At 47.9% G+C, this 21,485-nt stretch overlaps 1 protein-coding gene across 5 annotated transcripts in view; it reads left to right on the forward strand.

Moving 5' to 3' along the window:
- The window catches only part of LARGE1 (LARGE xylosyl- and glucuronyltransferase 1), a 509,251-nt gene that overhangs the window by 127,098 nt on the left and 360,668 nt on the right, over positions 1 to 21,485 (forward strand). For all 5 annotated transcript variants that reach the window (XM_012752220.3, XM_012752215.3, XM_012752217.3 and 2 more), the window contains one exon: positions 1,661 to 1,848. In XM_012752220.3, coding sequence (XP_012607674.1) covers positions 1,743 to 1,848 — 106 coding nt within the window. In that variant the 5' untranslated portion in view covers positions 1,661 to 1,742. The remainder of the gene's footprint in view (positions 1 to 1,660; positions 1,849 to 21,485) is intronic.

Genomic DNA, 21,485 nt, shown 5'->3' on the forward strand with positions numbered 1-21,485 from the left:
CTTTGGGAATCTGAAGCCTTTTATAGCTGTCTGCAATGGATGGGTTCTGCTCTGATAGGAGGTTCCATATGAGTTTATCTCTCTGCCCATAGCCAGTGCGACATTCATGTTAGGAGGTGGGTAGAGATGAGGTCTCATGGTCTGCTGGGTGTATAACTCCTTCACAGGTTCTGTGAGTTCCTGGTCACATACTCAGGTGAAAGATCATGGGCTCTGTATTGTCTGCGTGGATCTTCTCGCTCTTCTGTGAGCACATCATGCCGGTCTTCTGCGGTGGTCTAAGGGTGGGTTTTCTCCAGGCTGTCTGTTCCTGTCCCTCTCTGTGTGTTTTCATGGTCTCCATGCTTCCTTCGACCTCTTCTTCCATACTGACGGTAGAGGCTGTGAAGACACAGCCTGCTGAGTCCCTGCTGAGTGTGTTTAGGTTTTCAGCCGTGGTTGAGGTGCAGTGTCCCGCAGATGGGGGTTGCGGCCCATCTGATCTCCCTGCCTTTGCACGGGCTTTCGAGTCAGCCCCAGTGCCCTTCCCGGTGCACTTTGCCCAGAATGCAGGAGTCGTTCTGCTGTCTTGACCGTGTGCAGATCACTCAGCACCTTCATTTGCCCTTCCTCGGTGGTCCCTGCAGATCTCAGCTGTCACAGCCTGGGTTCTCGTGGATGGTTTTTGTTGGTCTCTCTCGTTAGACTATGCTTTTCGAAGCTGTCCTCTGTCTTAGTCTTTAAAACACAGCATGTGGTTAGTGCTTGGTACATAATAGATGCTACCTAAATGCTCCTTTAAGTGTGTTAGTTCAGGTCTATAAAAGCTAACCTGAATATTGTAATTTTTTAAAAAGTAGATTCAGACCCATTTTAAAATGGGACAATCAGCCTCATGGAAAATTGGTATCAATCAAAAGAATGCCCTAGAACGTGAGGCCTCGCAAGGGAGGTCAGTTTCCTGACGTAACGGAAACAGATGACAGAGTTGTTACGTTTTCTTGCGGAAGGCTTTTCGGTAGAGTTTCCAGTTCTGTTTCAGTAGAGTTTTATTTCTATGCAATGCAGAGCTGACGGGCCCCTGTCTCTGCACTCCTGGTGCGCGGCGCTGCAGTGATGGCGATGGGGACACGGGGCTGTCGAGGGGAACGTTACGCCCATCTCTCGAATCATAAACACTACGAAATGTCAAAACAGTGAGAACGACACAACTTTGCCTTAAAGAGTACTAGACTGGACCTTATCACGTTATGTTAGAGGAAGACTTAAGAGTGTTCATTGATGTTTACGATTTTAATATTTCTGAGGCTATTATGGTGGCCTGCATATGTGCTGAAAGCCAAACTTTTAAATTTTTTGTGTTTTTTTTTAAGCAAAGAAATATTTTGATAAATCCTATCTCAATACCAAAAAAAAGAAAAAAAAAGCTAACCTGTATACTAAAAAGTAGGCCCGTGTGTGCGTGTGTGTATGAGAGAGAGATTGGGATATTATAGTTTTGGTGATTTACTTAACTGTCTGGTTTTGACAGACTGCAGCATTGTCCCTTGGGATGAAAGGTTAGCAGGAAATCACGGACCAGGCGAACCACTTTCAGGATCTATGAGATGTTTCTCGTCTGCAATCTGCACCCATTTCCAGAGCTGAGAACTCAGCCCTTCCTCCTTGTTCTTCCTTTCAGGAAGTATTATGAGGGAGGCCGAGGACTTCGTGCTCCGGACAGAGAAACGGCGCCGGGCTTAGGGGTTGCCACTTCCGAGAGGATGCTGGGAATCTGCAGAGGGAGACGGAAATTCCTGGCTGCCTCGCTGAGTCTTCTCTGCATCCCTGCTATCACCTGGATTTACCTGTTCGCTGGGAGCTTCGAAGGTAAGAAGGGGAGCCAGAGAGAGAGAGGGAAGGAGGGGGGAGAGGCTGCCATAGAATCTTAGAAAAGAACCTCAAAGCCATCCAATCCCAACTTTTCATTTTGTCGAACTCTAGAATATTATTGATGCCTAGTCACGGAAAAGGACGCACTTAGGGTCGATTGCCCAGGTAGTTGGAGGCAGTCAGCAATGAGAGGAGAAAAATGGGAACACGAGCTAAATAAGGCGCTCGTTGATGCAGTGGTATGGTGGTGGGCACACAGGTGCCAAATACCTGTTTGGCTACGTCGATCGCTGCGTCAGTGATAGGGCAACCGTCGGGCCCTGGAGAAAGCACTCAGCGGTTCACGGAGCCAGGTGTTTCATTCATTGGTGCATCGATGCATTCATTTACTCACACATGCAACGTTTTGCGGTTGTCGTTGTACATCCACGTTAAACCTGGTTCTGAGAATTCGGAGATAACAGATCTGGACGTTCACAGCACCGGGGAAGAGACAGACAGGTTAAGGAAAGAGGGGCCCGCACTGCGATGTGCGCTGTGACAGAGGAGGGCGGGTGCCACCGAGAGGTCTTTTGGAGCTGTCGGGCCGGTCTGCGGGTGAACAACGATCACTCACACTGACGGCCGAGCACAGAGATGCAACAAAGGATCCGCTCTCCCCAAACAAACAAAAACAAATGATAATCCCTGCCGCTTTCCAGAAATAAGTAGGAGAGACTCGCCATTCTTCCAGCCAGCAATTTCAGACACGGTGCAATGTTTCGTGTGTCGAGGGTGGTTTTCTGGGCTGCAGGAGGGAGGGAGTGGCAGTGTTGAAGACATACTTTCTTTTTTATGTACCCCCACACTTGAATTAAAAAAAAAAAAAACAGATCGCAAATGAAAATCTGTCTCAGAGAAGTCACTACTGTGTTTTTAAACATTTCCTTTATGCATAATTTTATTGACAGCTCAAGGCTACCTTTTAATTAGGAGCTCCACTTCGCTTTCAGAGGTTTGCCTTGAGTGAGCGAGACTGAATATAAATGAGGAGGAGCTCTGTGCCCGTGTGCAGGAAGGGCCCGGGGTGCCCAGCCTGGTGCCAGGGCCAGTGCCACGTCCCTGTCACTCTTTCCACTTCTTAGACACATCCACGGAGTAGCCGGAACCTCTGCCTAAGCAGTGAGATAGTGTAAACTATGCCACGGCAGAAGGAGGTTAGTGTTTGGCAGAGGGACCAGAGAGAAGAAGATGAGTTGATGTTGATCCTAGAAGAGATGTGACGAGACATTCTCCCAGAGATGATGGAAGAGCCCTTATAAAAGCAGGCAGAGGTACCTGATGCTAATGTAGGTTTCATACGTGAAAATGGTGACTTTTGGTAGGCTAAGTAGACCGGTAACAATAATAATAATAATAATATAATGATAGTGATGATGATGGTGATAACAATATAAATGACTAGTATTTTGAACATTTCTACATGACAGACATAAGGACTTTACATATATGACTCTTTCTTTGCAACGATCCTGTACAGTTAATGTACCTATTTTACAGATGGGGAGGATGAGGCAGATAAGCTTCAGTGATCTGCCCAAGGCACCAAAGCCAGTCAAAACAGAGCCTGGATTGGACTCCAGTTCCAACTTGAGTGTTTACTATAATGGCATGCTATGGATCGGTGCTTCAGTGAGCTATTAAACTTTGGCAAGGAATTTGCCAGTGTGTCCTGTGATTTTTTTGGTGAGGGAAGTTGCAGAATTTTGATTTGTGTTCATTGGCAGAAAGCCAACTCAAACCGATTTTGGCAAAAGGGGAATTTGGTAGTAATTATAATTAGTAAATTCAAAGATAGGGCAAGCTTCAGTCAGGGTTGGATCCAGGGACTTTGACCCCAACCCTGGGGACCGAATCATAGACTGCATTAAGTAGCAACTAGGTCATGTGGACACATTAACACAGTATTTGAGCTAGAATGACACAGGCAAGAGATTTCTTTTACTGAGTAGTATCAGTGTGCAGTTGGGCTGCTGCCTTTATCTGTGGTCCCTACATGGTCAGAACGATCTAGACATGTCAGCACACTTAGGAAGATCTAGGTGAGTGACAGTGCTCGTTCAGACTTGGGCACATAAAAAAATGGCGGGAAGAATTGGAGCTGTTCACCTTGGAGAAGCAGAGGCTCAGGGTGTACATGATCTGCTTCAGCAAACAAAGGACTGTCCCTTGAAGGAGAGATTAGGATTGCGCCGATGGCCCCTGAATCTATGGCGGGATGTGGCAGGGAGTCAGGGGTTCAGCTCTTCATAATGAGGTCGCCTGCCCGAAGCCGGAACGAGCTGCCCGGGAGGTGGAGAAATACTTGCCGTCAGAGATTGCAAACGGAAGCCAGTGTCGTGGGAAGGGGTGATTGGGCAAGATGACCTGTCTGACCCTGCCAGACCCAGAGGTCCTGAGACCCTAGAAGAGGCTGAGTGTTTACCAGGAGACAAAGGCTGTGCCTCCACGACGCTCCCCGCCCGTCGCTGCAGACAGCGCATTTCCCAGAGGGCCTGCAGAGACATTCTTTTCTCTGTAATTAAACATCACAACAACGTTCCGATCCATTTATTGACACCCTTGAGTTTTGGGCTTCATGGCAGGTGAAGCCATAAATAAGGGACTGTGTTGCTGCCTATATTCCTGGAAATACTGTTCATACTTTATGTGGGGTTCTCAACCCTGTTTAATTTCAGAGGATCTCCCGAGAGCAGAGCCAGGCCCTCCCTGCAAGGCGCGGACGCTCCCCACGTACGGTTCTGGGGGCAGGTTGCACGCAGCTGCGTGACACAGGGAGCGAGCACTGGAGGGGGTCGCATGTCTCGGGCTGTAAAATCAGCTCAGCCAGAGCAGCTGGGTGATTTGGGCACAGTCGCTCCTCTTGCTGGGCGCGAGTGTCCTCCAGCATGAAATGAAGTTGTGAAAACCAAGCCCACCTGCCAGGGCGCCCACATTCCTCCCACAAGCTTTGGATTCTGAGCATCTGGTGTAAGCGAATTGGAAACGACCAGAATCTTCTCCACTTAAGGGGGACTAAGTAAGAGGGTTTATTGTGACTTGCTCCAGGGTGTGGAACCAGGATGGATGCACACAGGTTATGCGGGGGCAGGTGTTGTTTCCATGTGAGAACGGACGCCTGTCCCAACCATGTGATTGGCAGGCAGCGGGGTGCTCCGTCTGGGAAAGAGGCGAGGTCCCCACTCCTGCAGCCCAATGACCACTGGTGAAGGACGCTAATCAAGGCATGTTTCTGTTGCTGCTTTAACTCCCAAGATCCTAAACCCAACTTCTTACTTCATTTCTTCCCAGCCTGCCATCTCAGCCAGCCCGCCCAGCCGCACGCCCTTTGAGCTACAAACTCGGGAGTGGTCGTTCTCTCCCTTCTCCCTCACTGCCTTCCTGGCTCGTGTGCCACTTCCTGTTGGCTCTGAGCATCCTTGCGGCTGCAGCTGCGGCTGTGGTTTCCCCTCCTTCAGCAGTGCTGATGCCCTGGCTCCACCGTCCCGCTGCTGTGATCAGGACTAAAGGCGGCAGGCTGCTCTCCCACAGGTCTCCTTGTCTGCCTCCCAGAGAGTGGCCCGAGCTCAGTTGCAGCTCCTTGTCGGGCCCCCCGGCCAACTCTGAATCCCACCCCTGGTCCCACCTCCCGCCGTGGCATCCGGCATCCTCAGCCCAGCCATGCCGGATCCCTCCATGTCCTCTGCTCTTCCACTTGCTCTTCCTTCTCCCTGGGAGCCTGTGTCGCCCTTTTGTTGTTCAGTCCCTCTTCTTCCCCTGGCCGCTTCGATCCTCCTCCAGCCTCAGCTTAAGCACATCGCTCCAACCCTTAACTAGGTTGGCTTCCTCTGCTGCATGTTCCCCTACCGCCTGTACTTCCCCCAAAGTACTCAGGGCGCTTGGTGTTTCTTGTTTTTGTAATCTCCTGTCTTCGCGATGGATTACGAACATCAGAAGGGAAGGAAGCGGTTCTCGTCTGTCATCCTACCATCTCTAGCACCTACTGCAGCGCCAGGGGGAGAGTCGGTCTCCAAGCGTTTGTTGAATGAATGAATGAGCGAATAAATGGGCCCTCCTCTGGCTTTGAGTGCTGACGGCCCTCATCATTCGCTCCTGGATTAACTTTGGGCTCCTTACCATGTCTCTAGGGTCTTTCATAATCTTTTATCCCCAGCCTATCATTTCTGTCTTGACTCAGGGTATAATGCCATGTTGAGCGCCCCTAGAATACTACTTCTCTGCTTCTTAATTTTCACTCTCGGTTTTCTGCCCAGCGTAAAGTACTTTTTTCTACAACCCTCTCTCCCAGCCAACACCTTCCGTACCCATGTTCAGTGTCTGATCCGGTGTGGAAATGTTTGTGACCAGCACTCATCATGTCATACTTTGGTGTCTTTCTAACCAACTGCCTGTGAGTTTCTCAAGACAATGGACTATTTAATTCATCCAGACACTCCCAGTGCCCACCTGTAATGTGTCCTTAACCAGTGCTTACTGGGAAGGATTCTGGTATCAGGGAAGTGGGAGCCACTGGCAGGTAAGAAGCATCTGGGATTTTGAGACAGGGGATATGGCTCCGGGAACCTCTTCTGAGACTTGAGACAATGTCATCCGCAGGTGCATTTGAATTTAGATGATACCTATTATTTTCTATCAGACTCACCTTTTCTCACGAGCATGGTAGGCTTTATTTGTGGGATGTGGTTCTTTCTTTTCTGTCCATCAGGGAGATGTGTCCAGTTGTTACAGACTTAGCAGCAGGTGGAGAAAGGGTGCTTTTCAGCCATTCAGAAAATTGTTCTCACACGGTGCCCTCTGACCATTCATAACCAGCTCTGTACAGAGGCTCCCCATTGTCAGGCCAGGGAGGGCGTGGGTGTTGTTTAAAAGCAGATGTCTTCAGAGCATGCAGAGTCCTGAACATTTAAAATTAGTGTCATGAACGGGCATAGGATGATATTTTCTGCACTGATACCTGCCCGCACCTGCGTTTTGTCATTCCTGAAGCCTTGGTTCGCTGTTCATTCTGTTATCGTCAACACAGACTCCTCCTAAAATGAATGCATTTGAGAGTTGTCACAGTAGATGTCAGCAGAAAGAAATGGGGCTCTGACATTTGACCATTTTGAAGAGTTGCAGTCAGAACCAAAGAATTGCAAATTAAAGCTTTCTTATTTTTTAATTTTTTTGTGCGTTGTTTCTATGGGGGACCCCGGGGCACTTGTGTGGTAGAATAGGGGAGATGTGCAGAGCGTACTTTATCTAAGGAGGGTTTGTCCAAACATGACGGATTTCCCAGCTTCTGTTCGCTTCCCCCCATCCCTCAGCCCAGAGAATGTGCTGGGAGGTTGGAGAACTCAGACTGCACAGGATGCCAGTGAATAATTTGCTGGAGGTTTCAGTATCCCCCAAAGCTAGTCTATACGGCAGCTTTGATGGCAGCAAAACCCATTTTTGCCTTCCTGCCAGTGGCCCAAATGTATCACTTAATAAGGATATTATGGGGTATAAGAACACAGGATGCTGAATGCAAAATGAAATGGAAAGTATAATATAAAAGTAGTATTGATTTTTTTTTTTCTTAATGGATCAAAAATGAAGAGCTTTCCTAGCCAGTGCTTAATAGCTGTTAGTGCTGAGCTCGAGGAAAAGCTTACAAAGATTGAAAATGTGAACATGAGAGTGGGCGGCTTCGAATAGTGCCCAGGCCTCAGGGCACACAGTGGGGCTGCATGCTTCTGTGGTTCTTACCTTTGGGTCAAGAAGAGTCTCTTTAAGGACTTGGCATCTGAGAGGGCAGTGGAGTCAATCCCAATTATTTGGTTGTGGGGTGGTGGTTAAGATGATCTCTACTTTTCTTATACCCAGGCTTTGATCTTAAAATAAAATTGACCATCCTGCTATGGTGGAGAAAACGACCCTGATGCATCAGTTGGCTGCCTCTCCAAGGCCGGCAGTGTAGCGTCTTCAAAGCACTGTCTCCAACTCTGTCCTCTGCCTGTTGTCACTTCTTCTCTGGCTGTGACTCTCCTGCCTCCCTCTTATAAGAACTCTTGTGATTATATTGGGCCAGCTAGCTCAGAAAATTCAAGGTAACGGTCCTATCGCAAAATCCTTAACTTAATCATACCCGCAAAGCCCCTTTTGCCATGTAAGTAAGATACTCGTAGGCCTTAGTAATAGGATGTGGATGTCTTTGGGGGGGGCAGGGCATTATTCAGCCTTCCATTCCCCTCCCCCATAGTCCCACGCTCCTACATCCTCTCCATTATCTTTTTGTCCTTTAGGACCAAAGAAAAGGGATTTTGTGCCATCCACTTTCTTATGTGGACATCTTATCCTGCCCTGGGAGTTTTGCATTTGAATTCGATATGCAGATATCCAACATTTCATTTATAGCTCATGAGAAAGGCATTGTATTGAAATATATTGGTCTGAATTGTTTGAACGATTTAAGACCATAATACTTTGTCTTTAAGTGTTTAATCAGTAACCAATGATGGAGTGAGGTTTTCTGAAAAGGAAGGTCCAGAATTTCCTGGTTTTAAGGCAGTTTCATTTATTTATTTTTTTTTTATTTCAGGTGCCAGTTTAACAAAAAGGAGGGGGATTTCACTCAGAGAGACTTGTTAATTTAGTAAAAGATGACCATTTATATAACTGATTTGGAAAACTCTTTGGTGTTATCAAGGATAGGCAAGCATATCCTATGACACCTTAGCTCTATCCCTAGCTTCCCAGCAAGGAGACATGCATGTTCATGGAAACAAAAGACTTGTATTAGAATTGTTCACAATAGCATCATTATAATAGCACCAAACAGGAAACTATGAAATGTCCATCAGCAGTAAAAAAAACACAAAAAACAAAAAAAAAAAAAACAGCGGCACATGCATTTAGTGAAACGAATGAATTTTCATTACAGAGCAATGAAAATGAAGATACAGACAATGTTGAGCAAAAGCAGACAGACACAACATAATCCATATGGTATGATCCCAGTTATGTAAAGTTCCAAAACAGGCAAAAATTAATGTAGGCACTCACCCATCCAGGTAATTCTGGGGTGGGGTGCAAGGGTGGAATAGAGTCTAGGGTACAACACAAGGAAGATGCTGCTAATTTTTTAACCTGTGTGATGATGATTATTATATATAGGTTTCAATTGTGATAATTCACCAAATTATTCACTTATGATTTGTTCACTTTTCTGTGTATGTTATTTTTTTAAAAACTATGCAAATCTTGATAGTCAAGTAAGTAGCTGAATTTGAAATGATTTTGTAGGTTTTGCATTCTTTTTAGATGAGAGGAATTTTATTAACCTTTGGGATTTATGAATCTGTGTCACTGTTTAACTTTGAAATTTAAATGCTTTCTTTAGCATGAAACTTTTCTTTTGGGATCATTGTTTAATGCTTCTATTTAACCACCTTTCCTTTTTTCTTTCCTGACATACCTTACCATTTGGGCAGATACTCATCCTATGAGGGTTTGCTCACAGCACTGATTTCAAGACCCGAAATTTGCTTATATAATAAAACCTTCATTCAGTACGAGTGTTTTTATCAATTGGAAACAAGAAAAGTATTATTACCAGGGCTGTTGCAATGACATAGCTCCAATTAATACTAAAAGATATATAATTTTTATATTGACATCAAGCCACATTAGATAATGTTCTTATCCACAAACATGCATCTTCATGAAATCGTTGTGCCTAGAAAAGAAAGAAAACTTCTATTATAGTATTTTTAGAAGATACAGAAACACAAAAAGGAAATGCACTATTTAAACTATATCCATAATGGGAACAATTGCAATCGCTTCCATTTACTGCTTGTTAAACAGAGATTGGCTGCATCTGGCCTGCAGTTGTGTTGGGTTTGGCCCGCCCACTGCTTTTACCATTGCTGAATTCGTTGCTAATGGTTAAACACTGGGAGATTGCACATAAAAACCATGATTTCTGGCTTTCCTTAAAAAAAACTGAAAGATCTAGCAAAACCAGACTGTCGTTTCATGATAGCAGCCCAGTGGCTGGAGCTGAGTAGTGGCTGTCCCTTTGCACAGTGCGTGTGTGGATCACAGTCTAGCCTGCCTTGTCCATCCCTGTGTCATCCCTGTGCTTACATAAAGCACAGTTGGGAAGAAAGAGCTTCTAGTATCTGCATATGTCACTGGTTGACCCTGCCCGGCTTGGACCTTTTGGCTTACTCTCTTCCTGGTAGTGGACTAGGGATTTTATATACATTATCTCATTTGTTCCTCCAAATAACTTCACGCTTGTCCCATTGGATAGGCGAGGAAACTGAGGCTCAGGGATGGTAGGCTGTTTAAGCAAAGCCACTGAGCTAGGAAGTAAGGGGAGGCTGGCCTTGCCTGAAAAGGTCCCGTGCACTGCAGTGTCCCATGAACTTGCAGATACAAAAACAACCGGTAGATGACATTTCAAAGTCAATATGCTGAAGTTTTAGACAAGGACGAGACAAACCCTGAGACAACTGAAAAGGGGCTATCCTGGATAAGAGAGAAGGCGAACCATGCTCTGAGCCTGGAAGGATTATTATAAGCCAGTATAAGCAGAAAATTCGATTAGTCCTTTAATGTAATTTGCATTTTGTTTCTGCCATCGACTCATACAATTAAGAGCAGGAACAGATATTAGGAATCATTTAGGCAGGCTTACAACCTAAGCAGATAAAACCCTTGAAATCTACACAAGGGCAGGGGCTGATGGTGGGGTGAACATGTCCCCAAAGGACAGGCAGACCTGAGTCTGAATTTGAGTGATGCCATTTAAATCACAGAGTGACAATAGGTTACTTAACACCCTTGCAGCTCAGTTTCTTCTTCAGTAGAAGGGGAACATAATGTGTAGCTGATACAGCTGTTACAAAGGGCTAGATAAGCTACCTGATACATACAGCAGTGGTGGTTCATTTTTCTTCCCTTTCTCACATTTCCCTAGAATCCTGTAAGGTCACCCACGTGGTCCAAATAGGCCCTTGTTTTACAACTGAGGAACTGACCTAGGAGGCTGTCACCTACGGAAGCTCACAGCCTCAGGCGTTAGAAAGGCCCAGGGAGACTCTGCTGTAGCTGTGGTCACAAATGCACCTGCAGGTCATTGTGGACGCAGGGGCCATGTTTGGCGAAAATTATTTCACCTTAAACGGCCTGTAATGAGAACTTCAAAGAACAAGGAGGAAAGGGCCGTCCTCCGACACAAAGTTTAATCACCTCCATAACAGATTTGTCTGACGGGGTTGTCCCTGGTTCTGCCCACCTGGTTCAGATTCCCAGACCTCCCCTTCAGTGCTGTGTTTCCTAACCCTTCTTAACCCAAATTGCCTCCTCCGAAATCGGGGGTGCTGTTACCAACCACACAGGGTCTTGTGAAGATGTGCGTAGCGCAGAGTGGGTTGACAGAGTCGTTTTGTCTTCTGGACATGCTGAGTGCGCATTTGGAAGCAAAATGTCACTCAAGGAGTTAAGAGCGTTGAGTGTTTAGCTCTGCACTGTTAGCAGGAACCCTGGCCCAGCCAAGATCCCTTCTCTTTCCAGGGCGGGACCTTTAGGTAATGGGGTTTTGGCTCTTTTGCTCCAGCAGAGGGCACTCCGTGCCCCGTTTCCTAGGGATCCGTGACTTCCCTGGATGGAGCACAGCCAGTGGTGAGGATGGCACTGTCCCAGCCGGGAAGCCTCCCCGCTCCATCAGCTGGTAGCAATTATGATGGTAGGCCGTGCGGCACGGGTGAACTTGACCTTTCTCCATATGTTTAAATAATCCTCCCACAAACCCATTAGGCAAGGAAGGTATTTCATTTCAGATTAGGTCACTGAGCTTCAGGGCCATTAGGTGGATCACCGAGGCCATTGATTCATTCAACGCACAGGCACTGAACTCTGAGCCACCTGAGTGTGTCCCCTCTTCTCATGGGGCTGACGTCCAGTGGGTGGAGAGAGGTGATGAACAGACAGACTCATCCTTTCCTGAGTGGTGATAAGTACGAGAGAGGAATGAAGCCGGGTGAGATGATAGTGCCAGTGCGGGCCGGTGGGCTTGGTGAGGAATGGGGAGTCGGAAATGCTCTTTTAATAGGGGGGTCTGGGTGGGCCCCTCCGGCAGGTGGTGGTAAGCAGAGCCAGCTGGAGATGGGGTGGAAAGGCATTTCAGGCAGAGGGAAGATCGGGAGGCAGAGAGTGTTTGATCGCTAGTCCTGCAGGATTGCTGGAGGGAAGGGCAGGAAGGGAACGTGGCGGGTGAGGTCAGGAGAGGAGGCAGGGCCGCCACACAGGCTCGAGGAGGGGTCTTGGGACCCTGACCTCTGACTTCTCATTCCTTGTCCTCCTCTCCTCCTCGGGAAGCATACTCCTTGCAGTCTGGACTTGCTTTTAGCTGCTAATCCAGGTTAAGAGGAACCTGAGAGAGTAATTCCTCCTCTTGCCTATCAAGAGGAACTAGGTGACTTAGGGCTCTAGTTCCAGCTTTGCCAGATGACAAGAGTCACCTAGCGCAATGGTCCCCAATCTATGGTGAGTTGTATAATTATTTCATTATATGTTACGGTGTAATAATAATAGAAATAAAGTACGCAATAAATGTAATGTGCTTGAATCATCCCCAAACCATCCCTATATCCCCCACCAGTCCGTGGAAATATTATCTTCCATGAAAACGGTTCCTGGTGGCAAAAAGGTTGGGGACCTCTGACCGAGCGCACTTGTTTAATGTATAGACTCTGGTCCACCCTGGGGCACTTAGGCAAAATACAGGTCCAGAACTGGCCCAGATCTGCTCAGTGGGATTCTGCAGGTGTCTGAATGTTTAACGAACACCTCAGGTGAGCCCGGTCTTCTGGCCCAGGTGGTAAGTTTCACCTGGATAGAATGAAGCCTCTGGAAGGTTGATGTCAGCTCCTGTCCTCCCCTCCTAGGCTCTGGGACTTGGTTTTAATAATAATAATCAGCATGCTAGTGATGGTACTGATTGAGTGCCTACTGTTTGTCATGCACAGCAGCCTCACTCTCTTTCTCCTTTGACTGTAAAATCTTAGTCCTCACACCGAGCGCCTGGCCCTGGCCAATCTATTATTTGTGCTTCTGTTAATCATTTATTATGTTGAATTGTGCTTCGTTTACATAACATGCCTCCTTCTCAGAGCTTTCTTGTAGAGTAAAATAATGGCGTACATTGCCTGGAAAAGGGCCCGGCACGAAATGAGTGCTGGTTAAGTCATCGTTATTGTTATTTATTCTGATTCCACACACAGCAGATGGCGAGCACTCACCTTTCCTTATCATCTGAATCCTTAGGCTTTGGCACAATACCTGGAAGAGAGTAGATGCTTAACAGGTATTGAAGTGCCAAAAATAAAAATGATATTGGTTATTATTTATGGGACATTTATTTAATATGCATCAAGCACCCTGACTTGTATTAACTCATTTGTTCCTGAGAACTGTCCTATGAAGTAGGTACTAACATTCCCATTTCACAGATGGGGAAATGGAGGCACAGAGACGTTCATGATTTACTCAAGGGTCAAGGGATGGTAGCATGTGATAGAGCTAAGGCTTGACCTAGGTAGTCTTCTATCATCTCTCCAAGGTTCCTGTCACCCTGTGAATTGAGAATGTTCTAGATCTCTTTCTCTTTTCTATGTAAGGTCGCTCCCTCTTGCTAGGTTCTCCATAGAGATTGTGGAAGCTGTTCATCTTTCTGAGTGTGAAGAATCCTTCACATATACTGGGGCAATGTACTAGATCAGAACTTCTATCCCTGGCTCAGTTGGCTCAGTTGTGTTGACTGTTCTTTCTTTTCAAACTGTGCATTTTCCTTGCTTGCCTCCTTGGATTATGTGCCTAGGCCTGTGGACTAGAGCCAGCCTTGCAGGACAGGGTCCTGCTCTGAGCAAGAGAGATAGCTGGGCCCTTGCCTTTCCTTGTGAGAAGCCCCAGCTGTGACTTACGCTTCCCTGAATGCTGTGCGTGGCTTGCTTGAGAGCCATTTGGGGCAGTTTGGGGTCCTGGGTTCTTCCAATCCGCAGTCCAGAAGTGAGCGTAGGCCCTGATGGGTGCCCAGGTGGGTCAGGGTGCACATGGGTGCTGGAGGGAGACAGGCATCTCACCCACGGCCTAATCTCATGTGTTGGGTAAACACTCAGAGGTGAGTGGCGTGAAGGGGCGGACGAGTAAGGATCTTCAAGAGAGAGTATTTACAAACATTTTTATATTTCTCTCTCACCAGTCTCTTTTAATAGATATTCCTGCCCAGGTGGCTCTCTGATGAATGGAAAGGAGTCTGTTTTCCCTTTGGTCCACTCCTCTGCCCTAAACAATCTCTGCATTGCTTCCCAGATGTTTCAGTGACAGGCAGTAATCAGAAATCTGAGACCCTCGAATTTCATATTTTCTTGGCTTCTTTGTGTGTTCTGTTCTTGGGTGAAATCCCTCGGCTCCTTCAGGCTTTGAGGCAATTCTTTCCTTCTGTCCTTAGAGTGGAATAATAAAAATTAACACTTGATGAGCCTTTGCTGTGCGTGCTGTTCTGAGCATTTGCTCTTACTTATTATACACAACACAGCACGTCTCTCAGGCGGGGTCTGAGAGACTGGTGTCCCTCCCCATTTGTAGGTGCAGGAAAGTACAGGATGTCGAGGAACTCACCCTACCTAGGTCGCAGGCCAGCCGCTTGTGTGGCGGGAGCCCAGGCTGTCACCCACCCTGCGCACTGCCTCTTATGGCCCAGTGATAATCACTAGCCCGTAGGTGGGTCAGTGACCCAGAGGTCCAAGTGTGTCACCAGTGGGATGAGAACACAGTGCACAAGGCACGATGGGACCCAGTGTGGCCAGAGGTCAGAAAAGGGCTTCCTGGGGAAGGTGAGCTGAGGCTCTAGGTCAGTAGAGGTGTTTTGGGGACCCCTGAGAGAGCACATTGCCATTTTGGAACACACAGAGGAGCGAAAGAGCCTGGGCAAGAGGGAGGCCGGACGCTGTCCCCCGTGTGCGGAGCGCCCCGTGGCCCATCACAGAGCAGCGTCCACCTGCGGGGAGTGGGGGCGGCAGGACTGGAGGGGACGTGAGCTTTGCGGTCAGAACTCAGCGTTTGAAACCTGCCTGTGCCGAGGATTAGCTGGGTGACCGTGGGCTCGTCTCTTGCCTTCTCCGAGTTTTCTCACGTATAAACAGAAACAACAATACCTTCCCTGCAGATGTATTCGAAGGCCTAGGAATGGTGACTGATGGAGGCAGCTGGCACATATTATTGGGCTCTCAGCAAATTGCGGCTACTTATTTAATTACTTTCACTTTTGACGAGGCCATTTATCAATAAACTTAAGATCTGTAATTGAAATAAAATATAGTATTAAAAAATCTATTTTGGCACATAGTTGTTGCTCAGTAAATATAAAGCAAAGACTTAATTTGCTTGCGGTTGGACAGGACTCGTTGCCAGCAGGGCGTAATGGAAAAAGCAGAAAATGAGACCGAGAGTGGTTAAGTGGATTGCCGGGGTCAGCTGGCTGGTGGGGGAAAGAGCTCGCTTTCTCGCTGACTCTCCCCGGCAGCCTGAGAGTCCAGCTGGGCTAACATCATCTCTCTCTTAGAGAAAATTAAAACCCAGGGATGTTAACTGTCTTGTGCAAGCCGTTCAAATAGTTGGCTCCTAGGATGAACTTCACCACCAATTAGCCACATGGCCAGTCAAAGACTCTGTTTCCTCCTCTGTAAAATGGGGTGATGGCATCTGCTCTGGCCACTCTAAGAGTCGTGGTGGAGGTTAGATGGGGTGGAGGCAGTCAGCCTGGCTTCTGTGTAGAGAACAGTGTACGGACGACACGAGTTTAGGCCAGGTCTCCAGCATGCAGGTGAGCGGTGAGGTGACTGAGTGTCGATGGTGCAGTGACAATGCAGATGAACGGGCGTGGCTGTCTGGGCATAGTTTTTGGAGTGGACCCTTCAGGCCTTGGCGATGTTTGTTGTCAAGGAGATAGAACCTATGACTCCAGGTTTCCACCTGAGCACATGGGTGCCTGGCGGTGAGGCCCGTGGGAGAGCCGTGTTGGACAGGTGATCAGTGGCTGGCTTGGAATATATTGATGGAAAATCAAAGATCTGACAGTTAGAATGCCCAGCCTGCTTGTTCCTGGGTGTTGGGACCCTTGAGCCAGTGACACCTGACAGCGAGGTGAGCTAGAAGCTAGTGTCAACCATTTTTGCTTACATGGGAAGAAAGATTGGGATGCCCTTTTTCATCTCCAGTGTGAAGTAGGCACTGTACTTTTGTTTTTATCTTAAATCAAAGTGTGGCTGAAATACAGCTGGAATGTCAGCGTGGCTCTATTGGGCAGGTCTCCCACCGTGTGTTGGGGTGAGAAGTGTGTGGGTTCTTGCCTCGGAAGTCTGACGCTACCACTCGCCGGCTGCGTGGCCTTGGAGAGGGGTCCCCTGACATTTCTGAACCTCAATCCTCATCAGCCTAAGTGAGCTCATAGTCCTTGCTTTAGGGGCTGGTGGCGACAAGGCAGGGAGCTAATCATATGACAGGGGCTTTGCACACACAGTGCTTCATGCACAGGGGTTGCTGAGTGACTAGTAGTCTCCTTTATGGGAGTGGGATGGGAAAGAATAAGGACATCGTCCACAGCAATAATAGTTACCAATATTTACGGAGCGCTTGCTATATGCTAGGCACCGTTCTCCCTGATTTACTAAGAGTAATCCTTCCAACCACCCTGTGACCATTCCTGTTGTCATCCCCACTTACAGGTGAGGGAACCGAGGTACGGAGAGGCCCAGTTACCTGCCCAAGGTCATCTAGCTGGGAAGTGGAGTTGGTGGGACTCTGGAGCTTGCTGCCTGTCTCTGGGGACCATGCTTTTGCTCACTGTGCTTTGTTGTCTCAGCATGTAGAGATGAACCCTCGTTAGCCCATCTGACAGATGAGAAAACCAAGCCACCAATTGCTTAAGTGTCTTATAGAAGCACAGCAGGTTGGTGGCAGTTGGCACGTTCTCGTTTGTGTGGTCGAAGGCGGGGTCTCTGAAGCTGGTTCTGCCAGGAGTCTCAGCCAAGAAGGAGTTCTTTGTCCCCAACAGGGGCTCCATCTGGAGGGACCGCATGGAACTAGCTTCCTTTGCTTACACACTCCTCCTGGCCCTGGGCTTTGAAAAGGTTGGATTTCTGGCAAAGATATTGCAGGACCACAGAACTCTGTCTACCAGCTGTAGTTCCTCGGTGTCTAGGTTCCTCTGCAATCCCACCCATGGGGTCTTCCCTGCCCCACCTGTGGCTTAATAGGAATTTAGGGTCATGGGCATGTGCAGGTGTGTTGGTGCTACAGCTAGAAACCTGGCGCCCTTGGGACTCCAGCCCACCGGGTTGGGTGCAGTTGCCGGCTAGGCGTTTCTGCGCGTGGCTCAAGCACACTTTCGTGTGTTGAAGAGTCTCAGGTCATTCCACTAGAGATGTTTGCAGCTAATCCAGGTGACTAATGTTTAGTCTTTCCGTTGTTGGTTGTCCTGTGGATGTTTACATTCCTATCAACCTGTGTAAGTGCCTTGAACCTTTAAAGCTGGCCTTGGGGCCTCTTTAAAATCCCTACTGTGCTTTGCGCTTAGTGGGAATGAAGGCAGTTGTTGAAGCGGTGTTCCTATTTCAGACCCTTTCAATTTGCATTTTTAACCTGCCCAAGGGAGGCATATTATTGCACGATCCGTCAGGTGAGCTGTTGTCAAGACTGTAATGTAATTAAAAGCCGAGGCCCGGAAGCCTCGGTGCTTGTGATGCCGTGGCGTTTATTCCACACGTGTGTACCTGTGTTCCAGTGTGCCGGTTATCATACACACGGCAGATACGTGTGCATCAGGTACAATTTGCCATCGATAATGGTTCCAGATCATTCTGTGACACGCGGAAGTATACATTGCTCTGCACTAGGCCTGCCCCTCTGGGATTCTCCCATGCCTGTTCCACATTTCCCAGAGCCTTAAAACCAAATGTCAGATGGTGTGAGATTTGAAAAGTCTGGAATCCTGATCATATTTAAGATGAAAATTCACACAGAGCTTGAGTGAGCGAAGATTGGGGTGGGGGTGGGGAATTAATTGTTTTTGCTTTTTTTTTTTTTTTTTAATTGCACACCTTTGGGAAGGATCTTGATGCTTTTGAGCAGGTGAGACCTGGGCCGCAGGCCTTCATGATCTCCCTGAGGTGTTTGCACCTTCGTTGTCAGATGTTGGGGCTCCCGTTGGGCAGCCCGCTGAAGCCTTTGGTGCCTCCGTTCATTCCTCACCCCCTTTTCCCTCCTAGGTTATTGAGCAGGGAGCTCCTATTTATTACACACTCGGTATGTGTTTGATACTGGACTAGAGTCTGCGTCAGACACAAATAAGATTAAGACCTGGTCCCTGTCCTCGGGAGAGTGGTTCTCTGGTTGGTCTTAGGTGATAATGACCTTTCTCTTAGTCATTCCCTGAAGATAGTGTGTCCCCGGAGGAAACCGGAGATAAGATAATAGACACACTGTTTAATGCGTAAGGGAGGTTATGGGATGGTGGGGAGCAAGAATCTGAGGCTAAGAGCAGCAGTCTCTATTGCAGGGAGGACTCTCAGTTGCAGTCCAGAATACTTGCTGTGATGGGAGCATGCACCTGGGTGTTGAGGAACCAGAGAAGGGACTCATAGGTATCTGGGGACGCCAAAGAGAGCTTTCATGAGAATGCCTTTTGTGCTCATCTTGAAACGTGATTAGGAATGGGCTGGGGAGAGAGGAGCCAGAGGGCCATACCCGAGTTCTGCCACTGGTTGGGCTCACCAGGCAGGGAAGGCCCAGGTCCGCCTGCTGAAATCACTGAGTGGGACCAGATGTGGTCTTAGAGATCAGTGTGTTGAACCAAATCAGTCACGTGATCTCAGTGGGAAAAGCAGCAAAGCAAATCCAAAACACTGTTACATCACGCCCTGCCTCAGCTGTCAGGCTCTGTGTTAACTTCTGAGCCTGCAGAAATGGGCTCCATCTGTATACGTTTAAGGGGCTCCTCTCTGCTTCCACTCCGGCATCTCAAGACACTCTCTTCCCATCCCCCACCTCCCTCCACGCCCCCATCCTTGGCTCTCAGTGATTCTGTATTAATAGCAGCGATTAAGCTGCCTCATCTCATCAGGGAGGAGATATTAATCTTCATCAGGCCCAGGGAGAAGCTTAATTTTTTTCATGCTCTTCTCCCCTTCCCAGGCTACCCCCGTTTTGCTCAGGGGCTGCCAGCTGCACCCGGGTCTGCGGGACACTCAGTGATCCACTTCTGCAGATGATGGGAGTTCACTTTGCTCCCTCCCTTGACCCCCTTGCACTAATTGAAAACCACTGTCAGGAGAGGGAAGGAAGGGGAAAAAATGCTCCCTCAAATAGAAATTCCTGGCCTCATTGTCTTCTGAGAAAAGGAGACCATGGCAGTACCACAGCTGGAAGCTGTGGTCTTTTTAGTTTATGAAATCCTGTTCAGCCCTTGGAGGAGTATGCGCTTTTTTCATGCTATGTTTCTGTGATTAGCTGGGAACTGAGGATGTTGGATGCCCAGGGGCAGGAGGCAGGGAGGGACAATTAGGAGAGAAAGGAGATATGCCCAAAGCCTAGCATCCCAGATTGGTCCTGCCTTTGTGAACTAACCACTGATAGTAGTGTACCGTCAATTCATTTTTTTGTATGTGTTTGACGCTGTGCTGGCGTCAGTTATCCACAGTGTCTCCTTTAATCCTCACAAACTTGCCAGGCAAGTACTATTACTCCCTTTTTTTCAGGTGCGGAAACTGAGGCCTGAGAGGTTAAGTGTCTTTGCTGAGGCTGCCTGGCTTGCAAATCCTATCCTAGCTTTCTTGACTCTTCCTGTAGCACTCTGGCCACTGTCTCTAGGATGACTGTGTAATTTGTTGTCTAAACTGGGATGCTTTTAAGAATGCTAAGGGATGCTATGAACAATTACCCAGGGACAGTGGACATAAATGAGGAGTGGTCCAAGGGTAGGTAGCTGAGAAGCGTGGTCTCTTGCTCCTACCACGACTGGAGGCAGACGGATGCTTCCATGTTCCTGCTGGAAGCAGAGGTGGCCAAATGGGCATCATGCCCCTTCATCATTTCCCTACCCTGCTTTCCTCCCACCTGAGTCATCTGAGGCCCCCAAGCGCCCTGCTGGCTTTCCAAATGCCTGGTGCAAGGGAGCCTGATGAGTTTGCTTCACAATGAAGAATCTCTAATAACCACTGCCCTTCTGCTCAGCAAGCTGCCTTCATACCCAGACCACCTCCCAGGACCCATTTCACTCCCTGCACTCTGTGGGATTGGCCTTTGTTCAGCCTTTGAGCACACCTGGGTTGGGGAAATGGTTCATTTCCCCAGAATGGGCTCTATTTGCATTCCACCAGCAATCTTCCTACTCTGAGGGATTCCTGGGACATTAAATTAGCAGAAAATGACATTAGCTCTAAGAACCAAATTCGATTACCTGAAATACAAGTATTATTGTAAGGAATGAAACAACCTCCTCTCCACCGCCCCACCCCTAGATCAGACCCTCACATTGAATTGTATTAATGCCAGTTTCCCCTTAGTTGGTGGAGGTTTTTTTGTTTGTTTTTTTTTCTTTTTTGGCAGATTGTCTTAAAGGCACAGTGCGTGTAGTAATATTGCATGTCGGTGCAAGGCGTGTGATTTGCTGGCTCTTCCAGCTGCAGCGTGTGAATGTGAATCCTGGCAGAGGCCTGCACCCTCTGCCTTCTTCACGTGGCCCATCTCTCTAGAATCCAGCCACATCACTGCTCACTTTTTCTCTAACTTGACAGGTATTTTTATGCCTTTATTGTTGCCTCACTCTTTGCTTTTCCCCTGGGAAGGATTCCACTGTCAAAGGTCCTCCCCAGTTGCCTGTGCACTTGAAGCCTTTCCAAACTCATCACTGTTTGCTCCTGTAGGCCTCTCCTTGCTCCCCTGTTAGGTAAGCGCTTTGCACAGAATTGGAGTTTAATATGTCCCGTAAAATGGGATGGTGATATCACTGCCTCATAAAGATGTAATGGGGTTAAGGAAGCACAAAAATAGAGCCATGCGTGTAGTAATTAATATTAGCAGTTATGCTTGTGACGACTGACTGTTGGGAAGATGATAAAATGCTGGTGCTTGGCGTGTGTCTCCCCCACTGAACCGACAGCCCCTGGAGGTCAGGGCTGTGTCACCTTACTCCATTTCATACCCTCATGGCTAAACACAGAGTACCTTGTAAGTGTGCCGTGAGTTAAGTTGAGTGAATGAGATAAAATAAGAGCGCACCTGGGGAAGGGAGGTTTTGAAGGAGGTGTTCTGGTCCTCTGTATACCTGCGGTAGGGTAGAAGATCTGAGATTAATTAGAAACAGCTCTGGGGCAAATAAGAAGATGATGACATATTGCAGGGTCATTTCAGGCTGCTGCAGATCTGAATCTGCGTGTTCCCGTGGGGTGCACAGCCTTCTGTGAAGGGAGCAGAGGATCCATGCTGACCTACACAGCAGCTGAACTTGAGTGCCGTGGGGGGGGGGGGTCTGGCCTGAGTGTTGTTCGTGGGGAGCCAGAGTGTTC

This window comes from Microcebus murinus, chromosome 10 (assembly GCF_040939455.1).
Source record: "Microcebus murinus isolate Inina chromosome 10, M.murinus_Inina_mat1.0, whole genome shotgun sequence".
NCBI lineage: Eukaryota > Metazoa > Chordata > Mammalia > Primates > Cheirogaleidae > Microcebus > Microcebus murinus.